The following is a 24,407-nucleotide window of genomic DNA, read 5'->3' on the forward strand; positions in this document are numbered from 1 at the left end:
GGAATTTTTCCCATGGCAACCACTTATTTTTGATATAAAATCAAGACAATAAAATTATCTTTACAGTTTTGGAACCCATATTTTCGTGGTCACACACCACAACTTAGACTTGGAGCATCTTGGGGCACTCAGAGACTAAGTGACTTGCTTGGGGTCACTCCACTAGTATGAATCAAAAGCAGGGCTTGAACTCAGGTCTTCCTGACTCCAAAGTTAACCTCTGCCTACTACAACTTTCTCAAATGTCGGCTATTATGAAGAACACACCTTTTAAAAAAACATTGTAAATAGTTTAGATTGTATGACAATTCAATGAGCTCATTAAAAATTATTAGAATGTTTTTAATAATGACTAAAATTATATCAAATCTTTGAATAATAAGAGCATAATAAAGAATTTCTCATGAAAAAATGAGGGACGGAGACTGGTCTTGCAATTTTATTGGCACTGGGAACTCCCAGGCGAAGAAATTCCCTCCATCATTTCAGGATGCTACTTTATCTCTAACTTACAGTCTTTGAGAATTGTCCAGAACACTAGAGTGTTAAGTGGCTTATCCCAGGTCACATAGTCAATATATATCAAGGGCAAAACTTGAACATGAGTCTTCTGCCTTCAAGTCCAGAAATCTATCCACTCTACTGGGATGAATTTTAATTAATAATTTAAAATTAATGCTCCCCCCCCAAAGGAACTTCCCTCTGCCAAATTAGAATTCTCTTTAATCAATAGAGATATGGTTGAAGGAAATCCTAAATCTGGGAATCAGTAGATCCGGGTTCAAATCTCACCTCTACCACTGGGAAAGGCCCTGCAAACCTTTGGGACTCAGTTTCTCCATCAGTAAAAAGGGCATAAGAATATTTGCCCACCCTACATTGATGAGGTGCTTTGAAGAGAGTTTTGTAAAAACACAGGGCACTATGGAAACTTGGGCTATTATTAACAGCAAGAACTTAGCCCTTCCTGATCCTTCCATTTCTGGAGAATAATTCTGTCACAGCTATATACAAGGTCAGCTTACATCCCCATAATATTCTCTTTTTTTTTTCTTAACCCCTTCCCTTCTGCCTTAAAATCAATACTGTGTGTTGGTTTCAAGGCACTTCTTTAACAAGTGGCCTTAGCTTAAAATTTTGAATGTATCAAACCCCCTTCATGATAATTTACTCTCATTGGATTATAGTTTGAACTCCACAACTTCCAAATAACTTTGATTAAGTCCTTTAGTAATCTCTCAGTGTGTAACCAAACTGAAGTTCAAAGCATCTATCTGCACTCCTCTGTCTAAAGTAGAATAGAACCTCCAGTTTAGTCTTCTTTTAGCTCAAAACATTATCACATACCTGATTAAATTCCATCAACATTATACCAATTTATAATTTGTTGTATCTATTTCACACTAGAATTCAAGCTCTTCTTGATTTCAGGGCTGGTCAAATTTGTCTTCTTAAGGACATACAGTTTGCATATCATAAGCCCTTAACCTTTTTAGGTGGTACAAATATAGTACAAATGCACACATAATTTATATCTGAATACATATTCATCTCTAGATCATAAATTCCTTTCTATGCATTTTGCACATTTTAAAAAACAATTCATATAACCTTAGTCAAAGAAAACACCATTTAGCTTAGTGTTGGTATTATTAAATCCTATGCACAGATTACCCACATTAAAAATTTTTGTGTGTCATATGAGTACTTGTTGCTAGTTCTGACAGCACATAAATTAAAATAACATCTGATTGGAAAAATCCCAAGTTTAAATTCTAGAATAAGTTCTTCTCAACAACATAACAACTTTTTCTGGATGACTTTTACACCTATAAAGTAGCCAGTATAATTTCTGTCCTCATAGAATAAAGCATTTCCTCTCTGTGTCAGTCTGGCTATCAATCATATTTAGACAATTCTCAAATTCACTGAAACCATCATGCATTGCAAGATCTAACAAAACAAACCTCTAACTATGAGTTTTTGTGCTCAATAACAATCTGGCTAACATTTCACATTTAACTGACAAACAGTAATACATGAAATTACATTTGTACTATATCAAAATCAATAGCAATCCTCCCAAGTTGTATACATCAACCCTTAGAATTAATCTTTCAGATGGGGAGGGCCATTGTGGCAGAAGTGGGGTTGTTCTGGGGGGGGGGTAGGTGGTGGAGGTGGCATCAGGAGAAAGGGGAGGGGAAAACCCAAGGATCTACAGCCATGCACAGGACAAACTTCTTGCCCTTCTTCTCCCGGCTCACCAACCCTTAAGGAGAGCAAAGATTTTCCTATGCAGAAACCCCAAACCCCCATTGATTGTCCTAAAAATCCACATAGGCCACGGACTTGTCCTCCCATTTCAGCCCACTCAACCCCAGCCCCCAGCATCTAGCCCAACTGGCTCTGAGTGGGTTACACCTGGGGCCGGGGAAGGGCTCCTCTGAGTGCCAGTGGAGCAGAAAGGACATGGCAGAGGGCCTGCCCATTGCTCCACTGGGTTTTTAGCTTAACTCCTTTTCTGCCGACCAAGAGTTCTACACCAGTAGCTGGAGACCAGGAAGAGAGTAAACCTAGAGAAGTATGGGGGTGGGGATAATGGGGGGTCAAGGGGTAGTGACCCTGAAGGGGGCAACACGGGAGGGGTTAGGGTCAGTGCCTTGGTCACCAGGATGGTAGAGGGTTGGTGGCCAACACCAGGGGATGGAATGAGGGAGAGGGGTCCAAGACCAGGTCCTACCCAATCAGGATATAGGGCATTTGATTGGGGACTCAGATAACAAAGAGAACAAGAGAGACAAAGACAAAGAATCCTTTTTGTGGAACCACACAAAATTTGTATGGGGGTTGGAGCTTGCTCAGGGCTTCAGCTCACCTTACCTAGTGTCCTACTAAAAAAAGACCCAGTGTCCCTTTTACTTGTCCTGTCTGTGCAACACACAGTGCTCTTTTACTTAATCTGTGCCCGTAGTGCATCCACTACAGGGCTTCCTGGAATTTAATTCCGCCAGTGCATCTAACCCTGGGCTCCCCCTTATTTCCCGGGGGACAGAAGGCCTCTAGCCTTCTGAAGTTCCATAGAAGGCCTCCAATCTTCTAAAGTTCCGTATGTCTTCAAGCTTTTGTACAACTCCCTTCCCACCCATCTAAATGGACTCACTTCCCGATTTGGTCCCTTGCAGGAAACAGGAACTGCAGTAGTCACCGGTCCTCACACACACAGGTGGAACTAGACCACTTAGCGGAATTGGGCTTAGCATAGGTCCCCTCATATAAACCCCAAGGCGGAGGGGCTAGCCGGACCACTTAGCCGTATGCTTTAATTCCGTGATCTGATCCCCATCACAGTCACACAACCAATTACACTGCACAGACACACTGCTCACCTCTGGAGAGTCACCACAAAAGCTGGGAGAGAACTTCACTTGTTTGTCCCCGTGGTCCTTAGGGGATTCTTTCCATCCCAGACAAGCCCCTATATGTTAGGGTCTGAGTGGAAGATCACCCCAAGGAAGACAATGCAATTCAGGCAAGGGGAAGTTTATTACTAGCATGCTAGGGGAAGCTCAGCAAGTGAATTCTGAAGAGGCAGAGTCAGAGTGGAGTTTATGTTGGTTAAAGCAGCCGTAGATGAGTTACTTGGTGGGGAATGACAATATTTTTAGAATATTCTGTTAATCAATGATTTTGGCTAGGTTGACATAACAAGTGGGTGATTAGCATAACAAGTGGGTGATGTTTGGACAGACATGAAAGGTGCACTATTTTTGGCATACCCATGGGCCAGGTGGGTGATTGTTGGCATACCCAAGGTCCCTGTTGTTCCTGGGACCACGCACGGAACGTTCTGTCATCCCAGATATACCAGAGTGTAGGTCGGTTGATTTTTTTACTGCATAACCGTCACTTCCCAAAAATTATCCTTACACAATCATGGGTTTGTTCTTTTCCCCTCTATCCCCAAATTCCTGTAATTTAAAACTTGATTATGTTAAATGATCAAATTGGAGAGACTAGCCCTCCCCCAATGATCATCGGGGGGAACGTATAATTGAAAATCTGTTACCCTAAAAAGGATCTACATTCCCGGGGAGCCCACTGACTTCGTCATCACATACTTCCTGTAAACAGAGGAAGCAGCGAACACGATGGCAGTGGTAAGGCAGGGGTTTTGAAATGGCTGATAAGACATAGGCATGAGGTCTTTCATTTTGTATCCTCTTTATTCCTTGACTTCTAATGATCATTAATAAATTCCTTAAAATATTTCTACTATCAAGATTTAATTTTAATTTTTAAACAACTTAGTCACATGGTTCTATTTTGTTATATATAAGCTTTGTTAAATATAATTCAGGCATTGGATATTAATCTAAATCTTATATTTATGGTGACCACAGAAGTGGGGTTCAGAACCCTTAATTATGAGTAGATTATTTTGAAAAGAAACCATGTTTCTCCTGCTATGGCCCTGTGCCAGTTTTTTGGCCTTTGCTGCTGCTGCCTGCTCTTCTCTCCCTCCCTCACTGCTTGGGTGCTCCTGCTGCTGCTGTTCTTACTGTTGATGTTGCTGCTGCTGCTGCTGTGAGCTGGCAGTCCTTGCAGCTGGTCTATTGAGACCAGGAAAATACAAATCCCTTTCCTTGATATTGCTGGTAGCTGGATAGCCATTGTTCACTGTGACCCCTTAAGCCAGGTGTGTATGTGTGTTTTAGCAAAAACTGGACTCTAACCCTTCTGGCTTCCTTCACCTGAGGGGGAGCAACCCAAATACTCCAAAAAGACACTGTCTCTAGTTTAACATTCCAGAAAACTGGAGAAAGAATTAATCTTAATCTTTTGTTATTACAGGGTGTTGATTGCTAAGGTAAATTTAACAAATTTTAGCCCAATTTTGCTCTCTGTAGTCTACTCTTTCCTTTTTCCAAGTCCCCTTGTGGTTCTCAAGCATAGTAGCCACTTAAACCTTATTTTTTCCAGCCACATGGCCTGAAAGCAGGTCCCTGGAAACATGTGGCCTCTGGCATTTTACCCCTAGAGGGGAGAGCAAGGAAGGTTACTTCTCCAAACTATAGACAGGAAGTAGAATTGCAAGGATGGCTCACTCTATGGAAGGGCAGTGAATTACTTATCTCAAATAACTACTTTTCCTGAGAGCACTGGTCCTTTAAATTATCTAGAGTATCCTGAAATTCAGGGGCGAAATTTACCTTCCTGGTCCCCCTTGCCATTTTGGCCTGCCCAGTCTCTACAACACATCCAAAGTGAGATTCCTTCACACTATACTTAGTGCAGAACTCCATCTCTCTATGGGAGATCCCAGAGATGTGACCTATGGAATGTAGGTGGATGGTGACACTAGGGAGCAGAAGGAAGCTGCAGTCTAGAGTTGAATTTGTAGTTCTTCAGACTCCATCACTGTGTCAATTCATTACTTTCTGAATAGTAAATAAGGCTCTATAACAACAGATATAGGAATTTAAGAAGAGCATTCTTAAATTCAGTACCTGCATCCTGACACAAATGTTGTTTACTATTTTAAAACACATAAGATTTTGGATTAATACACAAGATTCAATTATAATTTTAAAATAGAAACACATGACTTAAGTTTTCTAGCTGCTCAAAAATCCCCATGTTCTCAGCTACCCTTAGAGGTAGAAAAGTGTGAGAGGCAAGGCTCCTACAAATTTCTATCCTGTCTGTGACAGCATGTAAGAACAGGATAAATGGGATGTTAAGAATCAGTTTTTAGGGTAATAGATTTCTAATTCCATAATGCTGCCCCAAAAAGGAGGAAAATTTACTCCACAACATAGTAAGACTGGAGCTGAATATGAAGACTTTTCCACAGAGCTTTTAATCTTGAAGTTTCTCCCTCATTTGGCTTTCATATATAGCATGACTGAAGTCACAACTAAATGTCTTTCCACATTACTTGCATTCACTTGGTTTCTCTAATGTGGGTTCTCTGATGTATGGCAAGATTGGACCTCCGATTCAATGTTTTTCCACACTGCTTGCATTCATAAAGTTTCTCCAGTGTGCATTCTCTTATGTACAGTAAGATGGGAGTTCATACTGAATGCCTTTCCACATTGATTATATTTATGAGGTTTCTCCCCAGTGTGGATTCTGAGATATTTAGCAAGATGGTACCACTGATTGAATATCTTTCCATAATTTGCATTCATGAGGTTTCTACCTAGTGTGCATTCTCTGATGTTTAGCAAGACTGGAGGTACATGTGAATGTCCTTCCACAATGCTTGCATTCATGAGGTTTCTCCCCAGAGTGCATTCTCTGATGTACAGCAAGATGGGATCTCTGGTTGAATTTATTTGAACATTGTTTGGATTCATGAGATTTCTCCACAGTATGTATTCCCTGATGTACAGCAAGACTGGAGGTGCAAATGAATGTCTTTCCACGCTGCTGGCATTCATAACGTTTTTCCCCAGTGGATTCTCTGATGTACAGTAAGACTGGACCTCTGGTTGAATGTCTTTCCACATTGCTTACATTCAAAAGGTTTCTCCCCAGTGTGCAGTCTCTGATGTACAACAAGATGGTAGGTGCGAGTGAATGCCTTTCCACACTGCTTGCATTCATAAGGTTTCTCTCCAGTGTGCATTCTCTGATGTACTGAAAGACTCGACCTCTGACTGAATGCCTTTCCACATTGTGTGCATTCATGCGGTTTCTCTCCTGTGTGCGTTATCTGGTGTATAGCAAGATGGGACTTCTGATTGAATGTCCTTCCACACTGCTTGCATTCATGAGGTTTCTCCCCAGTGTGCATTCTCTGATGTATAGCAAGATGGGAACTCCGACTGAATTTCTCCCCACATTGCTTGCATTCATAAGGTTTCTCCCCAGTGTGCATTCTCTGATGTACAGCATGATGGTACCTCTGATTAAATGTCTTTCCACATTGCTTGCACTCATAAGGTTTCTCCCCATTGTGCATTCTCTGATGCACAGCAAGACTGGAGGTGCGAGTGAATGTCTTTCCACACTGCTTGCATTCATAAGGTTTCTCCCCTGTATGGATTCTCTGATGTACAGCAAGATGGGAGCTCATACTGAATGTCTTTCCACATTGATTACATTCATAAGGTCTCTCCCCAGTGTGCAGTCTCTGATGGGCAACAAGATGGGACCTCTGACTGAATGTCTTTCCACATTGCTTGCAGTCATAAGGTTTCTCCCCTGTGTGGCTTCTCTGATGTACAGCAAGATTGTAGTTGCGAGTGAATGTCTTTCCACATTGCTTGCATTCATAAGGTTTCTCCCCTGTGTGGATTCTCTGATGTACAGCAAGACTCGACCTCTGACTGAATGCCTTTCCACATTGCTTAAGTTTATAAGCTTTCTCCCCTGTGTGGCTTCTTTGATGTACAGCAAGATGGGAGCTCCTACTGTATACCTTTCCACACTGATTACATTTATAAGGTTTCTCTCCACTGTGGATTCTCTGATGTCCAGCAAAATTGGAGCTCTGACTGAATGTCTTTCCATAACGTTCCTTGCTAGTATGGATTTTGTCATGTCCAGCAAGACTGGATCTGTGTATAAAAGTATTTCTACACTGATTATTTTCACTAGATTTTTCTTCAGGGTGCTTTCTTTGATGTTCAATAGGAGATGAATTTTGATGTGCAACACAGAATTCCCTAGAAGAAAAGCTTTCAGGAACGCTATGCATGAATCTTTGTAAGTCCATTTCTTCCACAGGATAGCTCACCTCTGTTGGATTTGACTTCATTTCAGGTCTAATCTCCCCGTCTAAAAGAAACAATCAGTAAAACATATATAGAGAGTGACATATACACATATATAACTATCTCCAATCCTTAACTGTCAAAAAATTAACCACTTTCTATCCTATTACATCAGTAAAGAAAAAGTCTTCCAACATAAATAGGCACAATCTATCCTTTGAAAATGCCATTGCCTCAAAGCTAAAGAACAATTTAAATAACAAAGAGCCTCGCTTCTATGATCTCATTGGCTCTTCATAAAAAATTTGGGATTTGGGACAGGCTAGCTTTATTACATTCTAACTCAGATAGAAAATGGAATCCAACAGCTTCATCTTACAGATGGGGAAACTCAGGCTGCTCAAGGGTTCAGTGACTTGCCCAGGGAGCCCTTGCTAAAACCTCTGAAAAAGAATTCCATGTCGGATCTCCTCCTGACCCCAAATCTAGCACTGGCTTCACCAGAGCACCCAGAAGCCTCTGGTCACCCAGGCTCTCCCACACCTCTTTTCTCCTCCCTCACCTGGGCAGCAACTCAGGCCTTCTTGCTCCAGCATCCACGGGGCTTCCCTCTGTTCCAAATAAGAGATCACTTCTTCTGGGGGAGCTGGAAGTCCTAGGCATGGGAAACAGTCAGGGAGGAGAACTGAGAGAAGCTCATCACTGAGTTCTCTTGAGGGAAAGTTGGGGGAGTCCAGTGACTTCACTAAAGAGAATCTATCCATGGGGTTCCTCCAAGAGTCTGCCTTTCCCCCTCAGAGAATGTAATGCAATAGTCCAGGGTAGGATGGGCCTGTTAACCTCCTGGGGGGTCTTAAATGAGCAACAACCCCTCCACACCCCCCATCCTGTTCTGGTCCATTCTGGAAGAACTCCAAAACTTCCAAACTAGATGCAAGGGTCAGTGTTCTGGGTTGCTCTGAAGTTCCAGACACAGGGACCTCGAGGAATCAGTTTCTGTCCCATCACCCTACATTCTCCTTCCTCTCTGACACCTCTTTGAGCCTCATGGACTCTTCTCCCCTGGAGCTCTGCCTCCTTTCCAGTGAAATTCAACAATCCTCCTTGGGCCCAATGCTTTCTCCCAGCCAGTCCATTCATTCTGATAATCACATAGTGGGGCAAGCAGGGACTGCAGGAGCCCTAGAAGAGTTTCCACAGCATTTAGGGTGGGGAAAAGAGGGGGAAGGTAAGGGAACCAATCCAGAACCCTAACCCTAATCTGGCTCTAAGGCATTTTCTTTAGAGAAATTCAGACTGAGTACATAGTTTTCCATTATCTGGAAATGAGAAGCAGTTAGAAGGGGAGGGGACCGGGGCCTGGGATTAGAGGCAGGAAGGCCTCAGTTTGCATTTCACCACAAACAACTCCTATATGGGTACCACTTAATCAAATCTATTTCCTCATCTGTAAAACAGGGATAATTTTGTCACTGAATTTGGAAGATTTAGGGTTAGGGTTAGGGGGTGAGGAAGAAGTGCCAGAATATTAGAGAAAACCTTCAACAGAGCCCTGGGCAAAAAGCAGGTCGTTATAAACGCTTCATCCCTTCCCTACCTTCCTTACTGGCTCTGCTGGAGGTTTAGGGCAATAGGAAGTAAGACTAAGGAGAAACCATCTCTGCCTGGTGACACCAAGGAGCTGTGAGTTTATGCTGGTTAAAAAGAAAAAGATCCCCAATACAGGGGAAGAGGGTGGCAGTAATAACCTCCTGAACAGTTTTCTCAAGATGGCTTTGGGAGACCTAATTCTGGGTTCTGGAGACAAGAGACAGAATCAGCTCTGATTACTTCTACCTCTGAGATTCTACAAAACACATTTGATCTCAGACTTCAGGAGCACCGAAGGGAGCCCCCAAGATCCCATTACATGATGCAAAGTCCTTTTACAGAAGAACTAGGCAGCAGGAGGGCCCTGGCTCTGGGACTCAGCATACCAGCCCTCATCCCTTCCTCATGACTGAAAACTGCTCCCAAGCGTGGCAGCTACTAATGGCGATTTTCCCTTGGATGGCAGACTCAGGCAGCAGAGAGAGTCTCCTTACCAACAGAGAGCAGGTTCCGGGCATTCTCCAACATCACCTCCTTGTACAGCTCCTTCTGGAGAGGGGACAAGAGGCGCCACTCCTCCCGCGTGAAGTCCACAGCCACATCCCTGAACGTCACCACCTCCTAGAGCAGCCCAAGACAGAACACAGAGAGCTGAAAGTCACATCATGATGAAGAGCCCACCTCTGGTCAGTTACAGGAGGAAACTGACCCACAGAGAAGGGAGGGGCCAAAAGGTCCCACCCTTTGTCAGTGTCAGAGCCAGCACTAGAAGCTGAGTCTGTAAGAGCCCAAAGGAGGCTTGAGAAGAGCAGCTCTAGGAGGCTCCTGAGGGAAGCCGAGGAGTTTGTAGTGTGTGAAGGGAAACCTTGAGGGGACCTCCAGGGCAGCCTGGATCCCAGGGCCCCAGGGTGGGATGGAGGAGTCAGTCATATGTCTGTGGCCCTGTTGCTGTGTCCCAGGAGAGCCAGCATTAGTGTGAGAGTCACCAACTCTCATGGATGCAGCCCGGGTGACCCATCCTCAGAGAAGGCTGAGCTGATCTTGGATCATTTCCTTATTGATCCTCTTGACCAGTAACTGCTTTTGTCTGGTAACTGCCTGAGTCCTGTTTCTCTGCCTCCTGACTCAGCTCCACACTCAGCCAGCCTGTAACAGGGGAAGTGCAGAATGCAGCTCTTGGGCACCTCATCAGTGTTCTGGCCTCATTTTGAGGTATTAACTGGCCTTGGAAGATTCAAGAGAGCCCCAGGGAGTCAGTTTAGTCTTTCTTCTCTCGACCTATCTCAGACATATCTGGTTTGCTGCCCAGTCAAGGCCCTGACCTTGCATTGGACTCTCACAAAAATCTCTTCTTAGTCTGGGGAGAGAAGGAAGGCTGGGGCACTGCTGGCCCTTATTATTGATTATTCCAGTCAATCACAGCATCCCTGACCATCTCAGCTCTATAACCACTGGCGAGCCTCCATCCTGTGGTAGATATCACTTATTCTGTCTCGTCTTTGTTCTGTGCTCCCCCAAACCTGTCAATGAGATCTAACCTTCTGCTTAGGGGTTGGAGCATGAACAGAGGCAAGCCCCTGACCCCTTTTACTGACAGGCAGCATTTCTCTACTTCTCTTCCTTAGAGCTGCCTCAGTTTACCCTTTGGTTAAATTTCACTCCCAACACCAGCAAATGTGAACTTCACAAGGTTGGGCAGAACAGTAGATGTTCACTAAGGAAGAGGAGTCTGCAGCATTTTTAGGAAGAGACCCCAAAGGGAAGAGATCATTTGCTTCTTGAATACCTCGAGCACCAGAACTGCAGGACTGAATAACTGAAGACAGCAGTAACAGCAGAAGAACATCAGAGAAAGCAGAAAAAGACGTCTTTGAAAAACTACAGTCAAGTAGAAAGAGAGGAAGGAGGAAATCAGGGAGGGCAAAGCTGACTGAGGAGATCATGGGAAGATTCATGTGGCCTCCTTTCTGCTCCAGGAGGATGCTTCTTGTGTTGGACTGCAGAACCACAAGGGAGAAGAGGAGGTAGATACAGAGAAGACAGGGACACACGAGGGCATCTCAAGGACCAGAAACTTTCCTTTCCATTCCCTCTACATTCAGCACTTGTTCTGCCCTTCTGGGGATTCCCCAAGAGGTAAAAGATAGTCCTTGCCCTCCAGGAGCTCACAGTCCACTGGGGGAGGGAGACAATATACAGAACATGGACTCAAATCAAGCTCTGTCTAGGAAAAATGGGGAAGAATGGAAAGAATGAAGGCACTCTGCCCAAGAGGGACCAGGGAAGATTTCCTGTAGACAGTTTTTAGTTTTGAGTTGGGACTTTCAGGAAGTTTAAGTTGATCAGTGATCTAAAATGTGGAGGGAAAATATTCCAGACATGAGGTAAAGCCATTGAACATGTCTGGAACTAGATACAGCCAGATCCCATGGTGGATAGAGTGCCAGATCTGGAGTCAGGAAGACTTGGGTACAAATGTGACCTCAATCACTTCCTAGCTGTGTTAACCTGGATAAGTCGCTTAACTCTGACTGCCGAGACTTCATCACTCCTCTATCTTAGAATAGATTCCAAGAAGGAAGGGTTAAAAAAAAAAAACAACTTTTCCATTTGGGGGCAGTTGGGTGACTCTGTGAATAGTCTCCTTGAGGGAGACAGACCCAGCAGCAGGTTGTCTTAATAGTTCAGGAGGGAGGTGATGTGGCCTCCACCAGAAGGATGGCAGTGACACAGGACAGAAGGGAGCATATTGGAGAGATACTGCAAAGGTCAAACTGACAGGTCCTGGTGCCATATTGGATACATGGTTAAGGGACAGTGAGGAGTCAAGGGGGGCTCCTTGGTTTTGAGCCTGGGGGATGAAGAGGATACAGCTATAAAGTGGGGGTTCTGCCTAGGTTAGAGAGAAAAATGTGTTTGGGGCTGTAATAAGAAAAGGAAGATTGTCTTTTGCAATATGAACTTCCATTTGATTGACAGGAACATGTGCCAGAAATTCACAAGGGAGCCTGAGTGCAGATTCTAAGGTCCCAACTGTAAACAGTCTCCTGGAGGAAGCTTTTGCAGGAGATAGGAGATTTTCCATCTGTCTAGCAGGTTTCTGGCCCGTTGGAAGATACCAGCTTGAGTGACAGAAAACCTGCATGGACGGCTGTTGGCAGCTGGACAGAAGACCACAGAAGAACCACTTCTCTACTGAACCTACTTTGGACATTTCTTCTGGGATCTTGGCTCATATACTGGACTCTTATTTTGTGAGATTATGTTTGGGGAAACTTAATTTATTTGGCATAGATAACAGCCATTAAGATAATTTTATGGGAATTGGGTTTTGGGGTTAAGATCCAGAACCTACCCGTACCCTTTTACCCTCCTTCCTCTCAACCTTCCCATCAATAAACTTAAAACTATTTAGATATTTTCCCTCTTGTTATTATCCCAAATGATCCATCGTAAGAGGACACACTGAGCTCAAGATGTCTACTGGTTACCTAGTGTGAAATCTGTGAGGAAATTGGAGGTGTAAGACTGGAGAGATTGGGCCAAAAGATGCAGATCTGAGACTCATCAGCAGAGAGATGGTGCTTGTATCCCTGGTAGCTGATGAGATCACCAAGTAAAGAAGTGCAGAGGGCCAAAGACAGGGCTGGAGGAACTCCCTCACCCCAACCCTACTGTTACAAGATCTAGAGGAGAAGCTAACAGAGAAGACAGAGAATCCCAGGTCGAAGAGGCAGGAGCTTAACCAGGATAGCCGTGTCCTAAAACCTTAGAGAGAAGAGAATGTTGAGAAGAGTGGACCAAAAGCATCAAAGGCTTTAGACAGGAGTGAGAGAAGGAGGACTGAGGAGGTGGTCTCTATTGTCTCAGAAAGAGAAGAGCATAGAGGAGGAGGTATGGAAGTACAGAGGAGAAGCCAAAGGCTGAGAAGATAGAGAGAGGATGGAGGGGATTCCACTGATGAATGTTCTTATGGGGAAAAGGAGATGAGGCCTCACACTGAAGCTGGAGATACTTAGTGCTTACAGTCTACTTATTCTGAGGGGGGAGGCTGCAACTTGTAGTCAGGGTGGGGGTATCCAGTGTGGCACTTGGACAACTGGGATAGCCTTGACCCAAGGACCAGATTTCCAGGCAAATGAGGAAGAAAACAAGAAGCTTCACTGTGACAAGTGACAGATGAAACGCCCGAGGAATCAGAGCTCTGCTCTTCTGAGCACATCAATTTATTAAAGCAACGTATGCCAACTGCCTAACCAATAGGGACGAGGCCCTTTCCTGGGCTTAGGGCTGGACATCAAAATCAGGGGGAAAAGAGACTTTTCTACCGCATAAGAGATGAATTGAACGAGACCAACGAATGCAAAGGAAACAATCCAGTGTTGGTTCATCTGCTTTCTGACTGGAGGAAAGATTAGGGACTTGCCAAGTCGGCCTGGGGAAGAGGGACAGAGGAAGCTCCCTGACAAGGGGTCCTTCTCCTTCCCAATGTCTGTACAAAGAAGCAAGAACTGATTGATTGATGTGCAGCCAGTGTGCAGATGAGACCCTGAGACGTACAATCAGGAGAAAACTCCTCCCATCAGTCTCAGAATCTGACTGTGTTTCTGGTCAGCCGAAGCTCGGCCATAGCTGAGGGTCTCTAAACCGCAGGCACAGGCAGTCCAGTTTCCAGCCAGGCAGGAAGAGGTTCAAATAGGGTAACGAGGCTTTCTCCCAGTTCTCCCCATTGAATAAACTTTCCTCCCCAGACAGAATTTGGACGAGGCCACAACTGAAGAGAAGGGACACGAGCCAGCTCCAGCACGGAGTCACAAGATGGAGACTGTTTCCACAATTCACCCCTCTCTGCCCCGAAGCCCTCCCTGCCTTCCCAAGAGGGAATCAGTAGATGGCACAAGGTCAGCTTTTCCCAGGTTCTTCACACACCCTACAGGAAATGCTGACACCATCCTTTATGGGAATACTGTGAAATTGAGATTTACTCCACCCTATTTATTCTGTAGAATTTTAGCCACCAGGAATGTAGACACCCCCAGTTAAGGATTAAGTGTGGGGGAGGACAGTCTATGACCCATGTGTGCTGGCAAGTGACAAATCAGAAACAACTGACTGCCCTCTGGGCAGGCCAAAGCTAAGTTTAAACCACCATTGGTACATGTAAGGCACAGGAAGTGATGCAAAGAACTTTCTTTAAATTTTGTGGTCACTTCCTGTGAGGGGGTCTTTGCCTTGGAACTTGACCTTGGAGGAACTCCAAGGCTGGAGAGCTGACTGCTTCCCTTTGGACTGTCACATAGTGAGTGAAAAGGCCGACTCCCTTTCCTTGGCTTTTCTGGAGGCACCAACTTCTGGAGAGGCCCCTCATCTTGGAGGAGGCCTCGTGGCTGGAAGCTGTGTTAAATTTAATCCTCTGGGCTCCCCTTTGCTGGGGCCTTTGAATTCCTGCCTGGTTCAGACCAGGCTGGAGCGCCTCTGCCTCTGCCTCTGCCTCTGCCTCTGCCTCTGCCTCTGCCTCTGCCTCTGCCTCTGCCTCCCCCTTCCCCTCTCCTTCTCTCATTTCCTTAATTTCTTCTCACTATTTATAAATAAACTACCAAAAAAGCCATTCTGGCTTGAGTAATTCATTGGGATTTAGTAATTAAATTAAATATTCAGTCCAATCCTAACTTTTACCCCTTACAATACTGAAGAAGAGATTTTCTGGCAACAGCAGCCATGGCAGCCTCAGTATCTCTCCTCAGAGAGGGGAAGCTCCACGCTTTAGTCCCCATAAATTTCTCTAGTGAAATGTCACAGAAGCTGCTTCAGATTGAACAGAATCCTAAGAGTATCAAGGCCAAAATATAATCCAGGAGAAATAAATGTAATTCCTCCCTTCATGCCATGAGGAAGAAGGTATGTGACAAGACTGGATAAAATCATAACAAACTTCACTTTGGAAAAACAAAAGATCAACCATATCAAGGAAGATGAAGACAAGAAGCCAGGATAGCTGGGGAGCAGCACGGCCAGAGCTCAGACCAGATCACAAGCCAGCCATCATCCTAAAGCTGGGGGACTGGTAAGGTAAGGAGGTAAAGCAATGGGACAGGCTAAAGAAAGCACCTCCTGTCAAGTGGAGAACAAGTAATTTGGGAGAAAATCCCTTATTTGGTAAAAACTGCTAAGAAAACTGGAATGTAGCCGGGAAGGAAATGAGACTCAGCATAAGCCTTATATATATACTGACCTTCCAGCCCCTTCCTCTCCCCTCACACCTCTCTCCTCCTCCTCTGACCCAGGGACACTGGGCTGATCCTTGGCCAAGACCTTCCTGGTCTGATTCTGGGCCTTTTCAGGGACTGTCTGTGTCCCTGCAGGGATGGTTCTCCCTCCTCTCTCTGGCCTGGGAGCTTCCTTCCAGTCCCAGCTGAATCCTCCCCTCAGGAACCAATGATCTCCCCCGAACCTGAGAGCTTCCCTCCCGAAATGCGGGCCTCCATCCGGCCCCAACAGAAGTTGTTTGGACTCGGCTGTTGAGGGGTCTCCTTGGTTAGAGTGGGGGGCCTGGAGGGTGGCCGATGGCTTCTTCCCTCCTTTGGGCTGAGCCAGGCACACACAGGGTCTCCCTCCAGCCTGGATGACTTGGGCTAAGAAGTGGGAGAAAGGAAGGAGCCAGAGAGACCAGAGAGACAGGAATACTTGAGGCAGAAGCCAGTGAGCAGCTCCAGGGGACAAAGTCTTTCTTGAGGTTGGCCCAGACCAGGGGACACCCTCAGGCTCTGCTGCAGACCAGACTCAAGAGGGAACAGGTAAAAGGAAGCAGAAGAAGAGGCTGCTGAGTGTCGCCAGGCAAGCAGAGAGGAAAGACTCAAACTCTAGACAGGGAAGAAGAAGTAGATGGTCGTCCTCGGCGCTCACTTGTATCCAGGGAGAAATCCAACATGGGAGGCAGTGCCTGGGAGGAGCTCTTGGGGTCTGAGCTGCCGAGGAGAGAGCCGGGAAGGGCTGTTCCTCCTGCCTGGGATGTGGGGACAGACATGGCCCAACAGGAAGGAGGCAGCAGCTTCCCAGCCATCTTGGTCAGAGCCAGGGAAGGGCCTCCCTGGCTGAGGGGGCTCCATCTGGGGCTGGAATGCACTTACCTGGGCTGGGAGTCTGTCCCTCTCCAAGGCCATCCGGGCACTCCAGGCTCCCTGTGGAGGCAGCAAAGCAGCCCCAGTGAGTCCCCCCCGAAGCTCCTCCAGCTTTCCCGGCCTCTTCTCTGCCAGGGTTAAATGAGGAGTTTGGACACAATAAGGGAGAACCTTGAATCGGTTCAGGTTTACTGAGAATACAGCAGGCGAGTAAATTCAGGTCAGCCCTTCAGGCCAAGGAAAGGAGCCGCCCAGCAGCTTTTCCTGTGAACAGTTTAGGTTCATTAAAGCAGAGACAGTAAAAGAGTAAAATGAGTCACTAAAGGGGAGAAAAATACAGGAAAAAGGCAGCCTATGCTCAGGGGGGAGCCTGGGAAGAGAAGAGGGTGTGAAGGGGCATCTGAGCCCCTCCCTTCTCCCCTCCTCCCAGACCCCCAAGAGGCAGCAGGGCCTTGGGATCCCCCATGGGAGGGGCCCAGGCAGAGCCCAAAGCCCCACTGGCAGGGAAGCCTGGGGAAGGGGAGCCCAGGGAGGGACTGGGAAGGCACAGGGTCCAACTGTAAAGGATAATTTAGCGTTGTGACCTAAACTATGTTAATTACTTGGTCGCTATGGATATCCCAAATTGAAAAATATATATAACCAAGTCAGCTGGAATTTAGGGTGATTTAATTGATATAGAGGAAAGAAATTAAGAAGGAAGAAGGATAGGGTATAGGATTTCTCCCACCTGGCTAGTGCCAGGAGGAAGACCAGAGGCTCTAGGAAGGTAAGGTTTAGAGAGTAAAGGAGGAAGGAATCAGCCTGAACTCCAAAGGGCTCAGCCAAGATGCCTGAACCTGAATCAGCTCAAGGGCAAACTCACGCCAAAACCCAGACAAATAATTGCCACCACACCAAGATGTCGGAACACTTAGCACTCTGCCAGCCAGAGTCACCTCTCCAGGGAAAGAGGAAGAGGGAGGAAGTGATGTGCCTTATATAGATGGTTTTATGTCACTTTCCTGTGTCCCATCTGTACCAATGATAGCTTAGCTTGACTTAGGACAGCCCAGGGGTCTGTCTGCTGTTTCTCCACATGTCTGTTGAAGGCCATCTTCTTAGATAATTAAATCTTGAGTATGGTGCAGACATTTCTGACCTTGTTAAACTAAGTAGGGTGGAGCAATGTAGAGTTCCCAAAACCTGATTCTGTTAGACCAAGTATCTCCATTGTTGGAAATCAGGAAATAGCTAAATCAGATCTTCTAAAGTACAGCCTGAGTAGGGTGGAGTCTTTTAAAACTCACACAACTGAGCTCCTAGCAGGGAGGGCAGCACCCTGGGGAGACTCAAGTGTTCCTGGGGGCAGCTGAGCCTGAAGAAGCAGGATGAAGGTATGCTGGGGTCTCCCTCGGAGCTGTGGGAGGGGGGGGGGGTACCTGGGACCCTCCAGCACAGCTGAGGCTGGGAATCCCTTAAGGGAACTGGAGCTGGAGAGCCCAAGGCCAAAGAAGGAGGCTAAAGAAGCAGGCCAGGAAAGGGTTTTGGCTCCTGGGGAGGGGGGGAGGCGGGGAAGAAAGGCAGAGCTCAGGGATCCTCAGAGGGCTAGCTCTTAGGACAGCCCAGAGAAAGCTCTAAGCAGGAGCTGGGAGTCTGGACATCTGGGTCAGGAATTCCTGGGCCCCTGGAATGGCCCCCTCTCTGGCCATAGACTCCTCCCCAGGGTTGGGATTCCCCCTTGGGCCACATGTACCAGGCTGAGCAGGAGAGAGCCCCCTACTCCCATTCATCCCCTCCTTCCCCCTCTCCCCCAGACAGCCTAGATAGAGCCTGAGGGAAGTGGGGGCAGCAGAGAGCTCCTGGGGGAGAGCAGAGCCCCATGGGGGGAGGGGAGAGGGGGAATGTAAGGCCCAGAAGGAGGGGCCATCTGGGGGTTCTAGAGGGGTTGGAACCATCTCAGGAGAATCAGGCTGGTGAAGGGGGGTCAGTGCTGTGGGGGGAGGGGAAAAGGGGAGAACCAGGAAGGGGGCCCGGATGTGGCCAAGAGGCCGAGGTGGGTCCACTCTGACAAGAAACTGGCCCAAAGCCAAAGCCAGCTCTCAGGGGAGGGGGAGGGGCTGCAGGCGGACCCCCGGAGCTGTCCCAACACAGAAGTCCTCCCGTGCCTGCTGGAGGCCCCTTGGGCTGGGGGAGGGGCATGGGGGTCCCTCCCAGTGCTCCAGGGGGCCCAGCCAGTCTCCAGGAGATCCTCCAGCCAGGAAGCCCTTCCGGGGAGCCAGGCAGGCCAGGCTCGGAGTTCAAAGACAAAAGGGGGAGCCGCTAAGAGCACAGGAAGGGTCTGAGGCTAGACTGGAACCCAGGCCCTCCCCATGCAGGCCCCGCACTCTCCGCGGGGCTCCCCAGAGGCCCAGGCAGTCCTCCCGGTGGGGAAGGCCCTCCTCCTCGGCAGTCCCTCTCCAGGCAGGGCGTTTAAGGTGCAAAGAAGATCCCGGAGAGGAAGCCGGAGGTCACAGCCGACCCCTGTCAGACACCAGAGCAGCCCCGGATACATTGTACCTCGCAGGAAATTGGCGCTGCCTGTCCGGTTCCGCTCCGGCCCCAGCCAGCCCCGCCCAGCCGCAGAGTCCCAGGACTTGCGGGGAGGAGCGGGGCTCCGGAGGCCCAGGCGGGACCCGTCTAAGGTAGGATTCGAACTCAGTCCGGCGCTCTGCCTCCCGCCCTCCTCCAGACCCCTCCCCTCGCGGCCTCCTCCTTTCCCGCGGTCCCCGCCACCACTTTTCCTTACCGAGGCTCGAGTCGCGGGGCGGAGGGAGCTCTACGGCCGGCTACGGGGCCGCGGCGGGAAAAGCTTTGGAAGTGGGGGCGGGGGTAACCCGGTACGATCTTCACTTCCGGGTTCCCAGAGGCCTCTGCGCCGCCGCTTCAAGGGCTAGATTGGCCTGTGCGGCTGGCCCGCCCCCCCTCCGCTCTCCAGAGCCTGCCTTAGGGTCCTCCAGTGTGAGCCCCGCCCCCGCCACGCCCCTCCCCTGTGGGTCGCAGGCCTTCTGGTGCCCGTGCTCGTCTGCTCAGTGTAGGGCGCTCCGGGCTCCTGGCTTTCCCGGGCCTCGGGCGTCCCCCGTTCCCAGCTCTTCTGTCTCCTAACACAGCTCGGGGCGCTGCGCTTTCCTCGGGGTCTCTGCATTCCGGCTTTGTGCAAGGCAGGAGGGGGGCCCGAGGGCACCGCGCGGGGGATTCTGGGTAGCAGATCGATCTCCAGGGGGGCTCTCGCGCTCCGAAGGGGACGTTCTCTGGCGCTGCTTCCCGAAGCCAGTCAGGAGGACGCCGGGAGGAGGCCCGAGTGGGGTTCCTGGTCCGGTCCGGCCAGATCCGGGCCTTTTCCGGTGTCGGGCTCCCTTTCTCCGTAGCCTGTCTAGGAGGCCCTCTTCTGCCCTGTGAGGCTTCCTGGAGCTTCTTCCCGGCATCCTTCCGCCTCCCCATCTCCCTCCGCCCCCTGCTCGCTCCTCTAACTCCGCCTCCCTTCTCAGACCCGGCCCTGGGAGTCCGAGAGGAGAGGGGGGCGGGGCGTGGGGCGCGGCCTCAGCCTGGGCTGTGCCGACGGAGCTGCTTCTCGGCATTTCTTGTGCCGCCACAGTCTTCCGTTGTACTCCCGGAGCGGTGCGCCGAGTCACTGCTCCCTGGCTGGGCGCTCCTTTGTCTAACCCTTCCGTGGTTGTCCCTGGCCCCGCCCCCCGGGGACTGTTTCCGTGCCTGGGGTAGCCCCTCGGCTCGCGCCTCTGAAGATGCTTTTACTGGGCTGTGGCTGCTGAGCCTGCCTGGCTCGTAGGAACTGCAGGCGCGAGCCGGCCGCCCGGAGAGGCTGCTCCTCCCTCCACGCCCCGCCCCCGAGCGGGAGTTCCGGTGTAAGCACCCTGGGCTGGTCAGTTATCCTGGCCCTCGCCTCGCGTTCATGCACTGCGCAAGCCAGGAGCTCCCCTCGCGGTGCCTGTCGGGCCTCTTCCAAACTGAGGGCACCCACACAGCTGCTTCCCACTCCGTGTCGCAGAAGTGCTGCCGGTGCCATTGCGGAGGCTTAGTGCGAGGACCAACTCCAGCACCTGGAAGCGTTGTAGGAGGAAATCTATTGGGTCACGTGTGGCCTGGGAAAAGGACAGAGATGGAAGAGCTTGAGGAGAGCGCAGGGCCGGCTCCAAGGCACAGACTAGGACTGCAGGCAGAAGGCCGAGCAGTGACACCTGCACGGGAGCGCTGACTTCCTGTTGGAGGCTAGGAGCTTCCTGTCCGGGAATGGCCTTATGGGAGCTCATCTACGTCACCTGACTGAGGAGAAGGAGTAACCCGAGTTCATCTTTGGAGGGTCTCTGTCTGACTTGGAAAGATCTAGAAAAGGATCTGAGCCGACCTGCTGCTCTTTTCAGAAGGTTTTATCTAGAAAGTCCTGTCAGATGGGCTTGGCTGGTTCACCTCAGGGGCTCACCCTTGGAGTGAACTTAGCCATTGGAGCTCATTCCTACCGGCTTTCAGAGACAGCTTTTGGGGAATGAATCTAACCGACTACTGAGGGTCCTAGATAGGTTGCTTAGTCAGTTTGGGAACAATCTAGATAGAAACGGAGCTGTGCAGTTAGTTATCCAGAAGACCAGATTGTGGGGAGTGAGGTAGATCCCTTAGCGCCAGGGACCCCTTGTGCTGATCCTCAGTTGTACTCCAGCTTAAAAAAAAAGAGATGCTGGTTTTTCTATCAACTGGCTCCAAGGCGGTTGCACAACTGGCTCAGGCAGAGAAAGGGGTCCAGTTTTGCTCTCACTAACGAGGTTAAAAGACCCGCCTGGGTATTCAGGGGGGTCCCTGAGTGGATCTGCCACTATCTGCATCTGTGGGGCTTCCCTATACTCCTTTTTCACTTGGTAGAGGGGAATGAGCCAAAAGGAAGTGTGGCCCCCTCTCCTCAGGGCTCTGGAAAAGGTATTTGACATTTAGACAAGGATGCCCACTACATACATACAGCTAAGCAAAGTTGGCAGGAGGTCAACTTAAAGCAAGGTACATTGAAATAGATATGAGCAGCTGGAGACATGTAATAACATTGGAGCCAGTCCAAACACTAGGGAAGTCAAAGCACAAACTTGCTGGATCGAGCACAAGATCTAGGTGTCATAACTAAGAAAGGGAATCACAAGTACTTGGAGTGCTTCACCCCTTTAACTTAATCAGTCAGGAACTTGAGGATCCTTTTGATTAAATTTCACATCCTCAGAGATCAGGAGGTGGACCCCACAAGCACTGTCCTCCCCCTGGGCAGTGCCAGGCAAATAAGAAACTCTAAGTGGTTCCTGCAATGTGATAGACCAGCCCACAGTAAAAGGAAATAAAAACCAGAGAGACAGGAAGTGATGTGGGAAAAGGCGAGGCCAGAGAACTGGGTAGAGATAGTAAAGAAGGAAATGTAGGGAGGAGGTAGAAAATATTGCCAACTAAATACCCCTTAATTGCCAATCTGATGAAATCCAGCTCAAGTCCAACCAGGAATCATGGTAGGCTTTTAGCCAGAGATCATCTCTTCATATCGTTGGGTTCATAGTGCAGAAATTCCTAATGAACGTGTTCAAGTTGTATGTATTTTCCTCAGGAGGAGGGTGATTGCTTTTATTTAGAGAAATGCAAATTATAGTAAGTCTGAGGGACCACCCCACTTCTATTAAATTGACTACTATGACACAAAAGGAACGTGAAGAGAGTTGGAGAAGATGTGGAAGAACTCGGGTACTGATGAACAATGCAGTGGAGTTGTGAACTGTTTCAACTTTTCTTAAGAGCAATTTTGAACTATGTCCAAAGGGCATTAAAATGGAAAAGGACCTGTATGTATTTACCAAAAAAATACCCAAAAAACCCCAGCACTTAAAGCTGCTCTTTTTGAGGTGACAAAAGAATCAAGAAGTTAGAGGGAACTCGTCAATTGGGAAATGACTGAATCAATTATGGCATATGATTGTAATGGAATACTGTTGTTTTGTAATTCATGAGGAGAAGGAGAAACTGAGAAATACCTGGAAAGGCTTGAGAACTGATGCAGACTGAATTTAGAAACACCAGGAGAACCACTGCACATTGTGACCAAAATATTGTATGCAGAACAACTTTGACTTGAGTTATTCTGAACAATACAATGATCAATTCCTAAAGACTAGTAATAAAAAATGTTATCTGTTTCCAGAGAAAGAACTGAAGAAGTCTGAATCCAGATCAAAGAAAAAATATTTTAACTTTTTACATTTTTGTTTGAGATTTGTTCCACAGAAGGATCAATATGGAAAAATGTTTTATAGGATTGTATATGCAAAATCTGTGTAAGATTTCTAAAGAACTCTTGGGGTTGGGGGTGGGAATCCAAGATTCAATTTTTTTTGAAATATTGGATATTGTTCTTACACACAATTGTCAAAAAATAAAATATGAAATGATGGAAGAGAAGAGTTGTATGTTCAGTGGTGAATAACATTGCTTTTTGTTATCAAATTTTAAATTTTTATTTTTTTAGGATTTAATTTTCTTAATTGATTTCTAAGTATTTTTCCATGGTTTCATGATTCCTGGTGAACAGCATGCTTTTTGGAATAAAGGGCTGGCCAAGGAATGATTACAGGAAGGGCATCACCTTGAGCTCATACTTGACTATACACTGGACACATTATGCTGGAGATAAGATCCAAAGCCTCCAGTTCTCAAGGAAAGGAGTTTTGCTGTAGCACAGATTTTATAGACTGTTCCACAGAGGAGCCCCCAATAAGCACCCCAATTTCATATTCTGCAAAAAATGCTACAATGATAAGTACTTTTTCTTTGAAAACCTAATCCTTGTCATTCTTCCTCACTGTTTGTTGGCATTCACCTAATACAATTTTTTTAGCCCTTCCCTAGTTAATTGGCATTCACTTGTTTCTTATTTTTTGCTGGCAGATAGATTTTACCAAACAAACAAAATGAGAGCTCATAGGGAAGATGTGGAATAGGGAACTTGATCCTTACTGTTCAGTCCATTCTATCCAAGGACTCAGGTTGACTGATTTCTGGGTGTGACCAGAAGGCTAACCCCTCTGATGAAATAAGAACTTGGGGGACATCATAGAGTTGAGCTGTCAGACTAAAGAGAAACAGGACACAACTCAGCAAGAGGTAAGACACCCTCTTTTTCAGAAACAATGGTAAAGGAGACAAATTTTGTTTATAGGAATCTCATGCCCCCATTGAGAAACAATATTATCCTCAAAGAAATAGCCTCATATTCTTTATTGGTTAAAATCTGAATGCTACACAATAAAACATTTCTATAAGGGAACAAAGTCCTAATTCCTCCTCCCTCTAATAATTGCTTTCCCTCTATTCAGGGAGTCATTATAATGGAGAAAGGGCTCAGAATTTGACGTGCTCTTATAGCTCACAAGGAAATACGGAGATTCAAGCAGATCTCAATTTTCTCTCTTCAAATAGAGCCAATTAAATAATTGATGGGTTTTAACATCGATATCATACAATATTCAATGATACAGTATTACACATTGTGCTACATTGTTAGATTTTAGTAGATTATGCTGTATGATACTACTTTATAGATTATAATATTACAATCATAATCACATAACATTGAGCTTAAATGCTACCACTATGAAATGAAATTCTTGGTTCTCTTTGCCTCATTGGAGTTAACACATGGGAATAACACTAACTGAAGTACCCCTACTTAGTACCTCCTGTGAATTTTAAAACTACTCCACCCTACTCAGACTGTACTTTAGAAGATCTGATTTAGCTATTTCCTGATTAGTAACAATGGAGATACTTGGTTTAACAGAATCAGGTCTTGGGAACTCTACATTTCTCCACCCTACTTAGTTTAACAAGGTCAGGAATGTCCGCACCCGTACTCAAGATTTAATTATCTAAGAAGATGGCCTTCAACAGACATGTGGAGAAACAGCAGACAGACCCCTGG

The 24,407-nt window shown here is 47.2% G+C and overlaps 1 protein-coding gene across 3 annotated transcripts; it reads right to left on the bottom strand.

Moving 5' to 3' along the window:
• Positions 1-3,527: 3,527 nt before the first annotated feature.
• LOC103104670 (zinc finger protein OZF-like) lies at positions 3,528-23,326 on the bottom strand. 3 transcript variants are annotated; one of them, XM_016432474.2, is made up of 5 exons: positions 19,203-23,326; positions 16,445-16,495; positions 9,812-9,938; positions 8,290-8,382; positions 3,528-7,791 (listed from the first exon to the last, which is right to left on the bottom strand). In XM_016432474.2, exons 2-5 carry the CDS (start codon positions 16,475-16,477, stop codon positions 6,446-6,448), a joined length of 1,599 nt encoding a protein of 532 aa, XP_016287960.1. In that variant the 5' UTR covers positions 16,478-16,495; positions 19,203-23,326; the 3' UTR covers positions 3,528-6,445. The 3 variants fall into 3 exon arrangements, with proteins under 3 accessions (XP_016287960.1, XP_016287962.1, XP_016287961.1); XM_016432476.2 differs by lacking the exon at positions 16,445-16,495; XM_016432475.2 differs by lacking the exon at positions 8,290-8,382.
• Between the last annotated feature and the right edge of the window lie 1,081 nt (positions 23,327-24,407).

Source organism: Monodelphis domestica, chromosome 3 (assembly GCF_027887165.1).
Source record: "Monodelphis domestica isolate mMonDom1 chromosome 3, mMonDom1.pri, whole genome shotgun sequence".
NCBI classification, from domain to species: domain Eukaryota; kingdom Metazoa; phylum Chordata; class Mammalia; order Didelphimorphia; family Didelphidae; genus Monodelphis; species Monodelphis domestica.

Excerpts from the sequence above, each read along its gene's own strand:
- LOC103104670 (XM_016432474.2), bottom strand. The coding sequence starts at position 16,477 with ATGGCCTTGGAGAGGGACAGACTCCCAGCCCAG. Across the intron at positions 9,939-16,444 it reads GGGACAGACTCCCAGCCCAG|GAGGTGGTGACGTTCAGGGA; the intron begins GTAAGTGCATTC and ends GGGCTGCTCTAG. Across the intron at positions 7,792-8,289 it reads AGGCCTGAGTTGCTGCCCAG|ACGGGGAGATTAGACCTGAA; the intron begins GTGAGGGAGGAG and ends TGTTTCTTTTAG.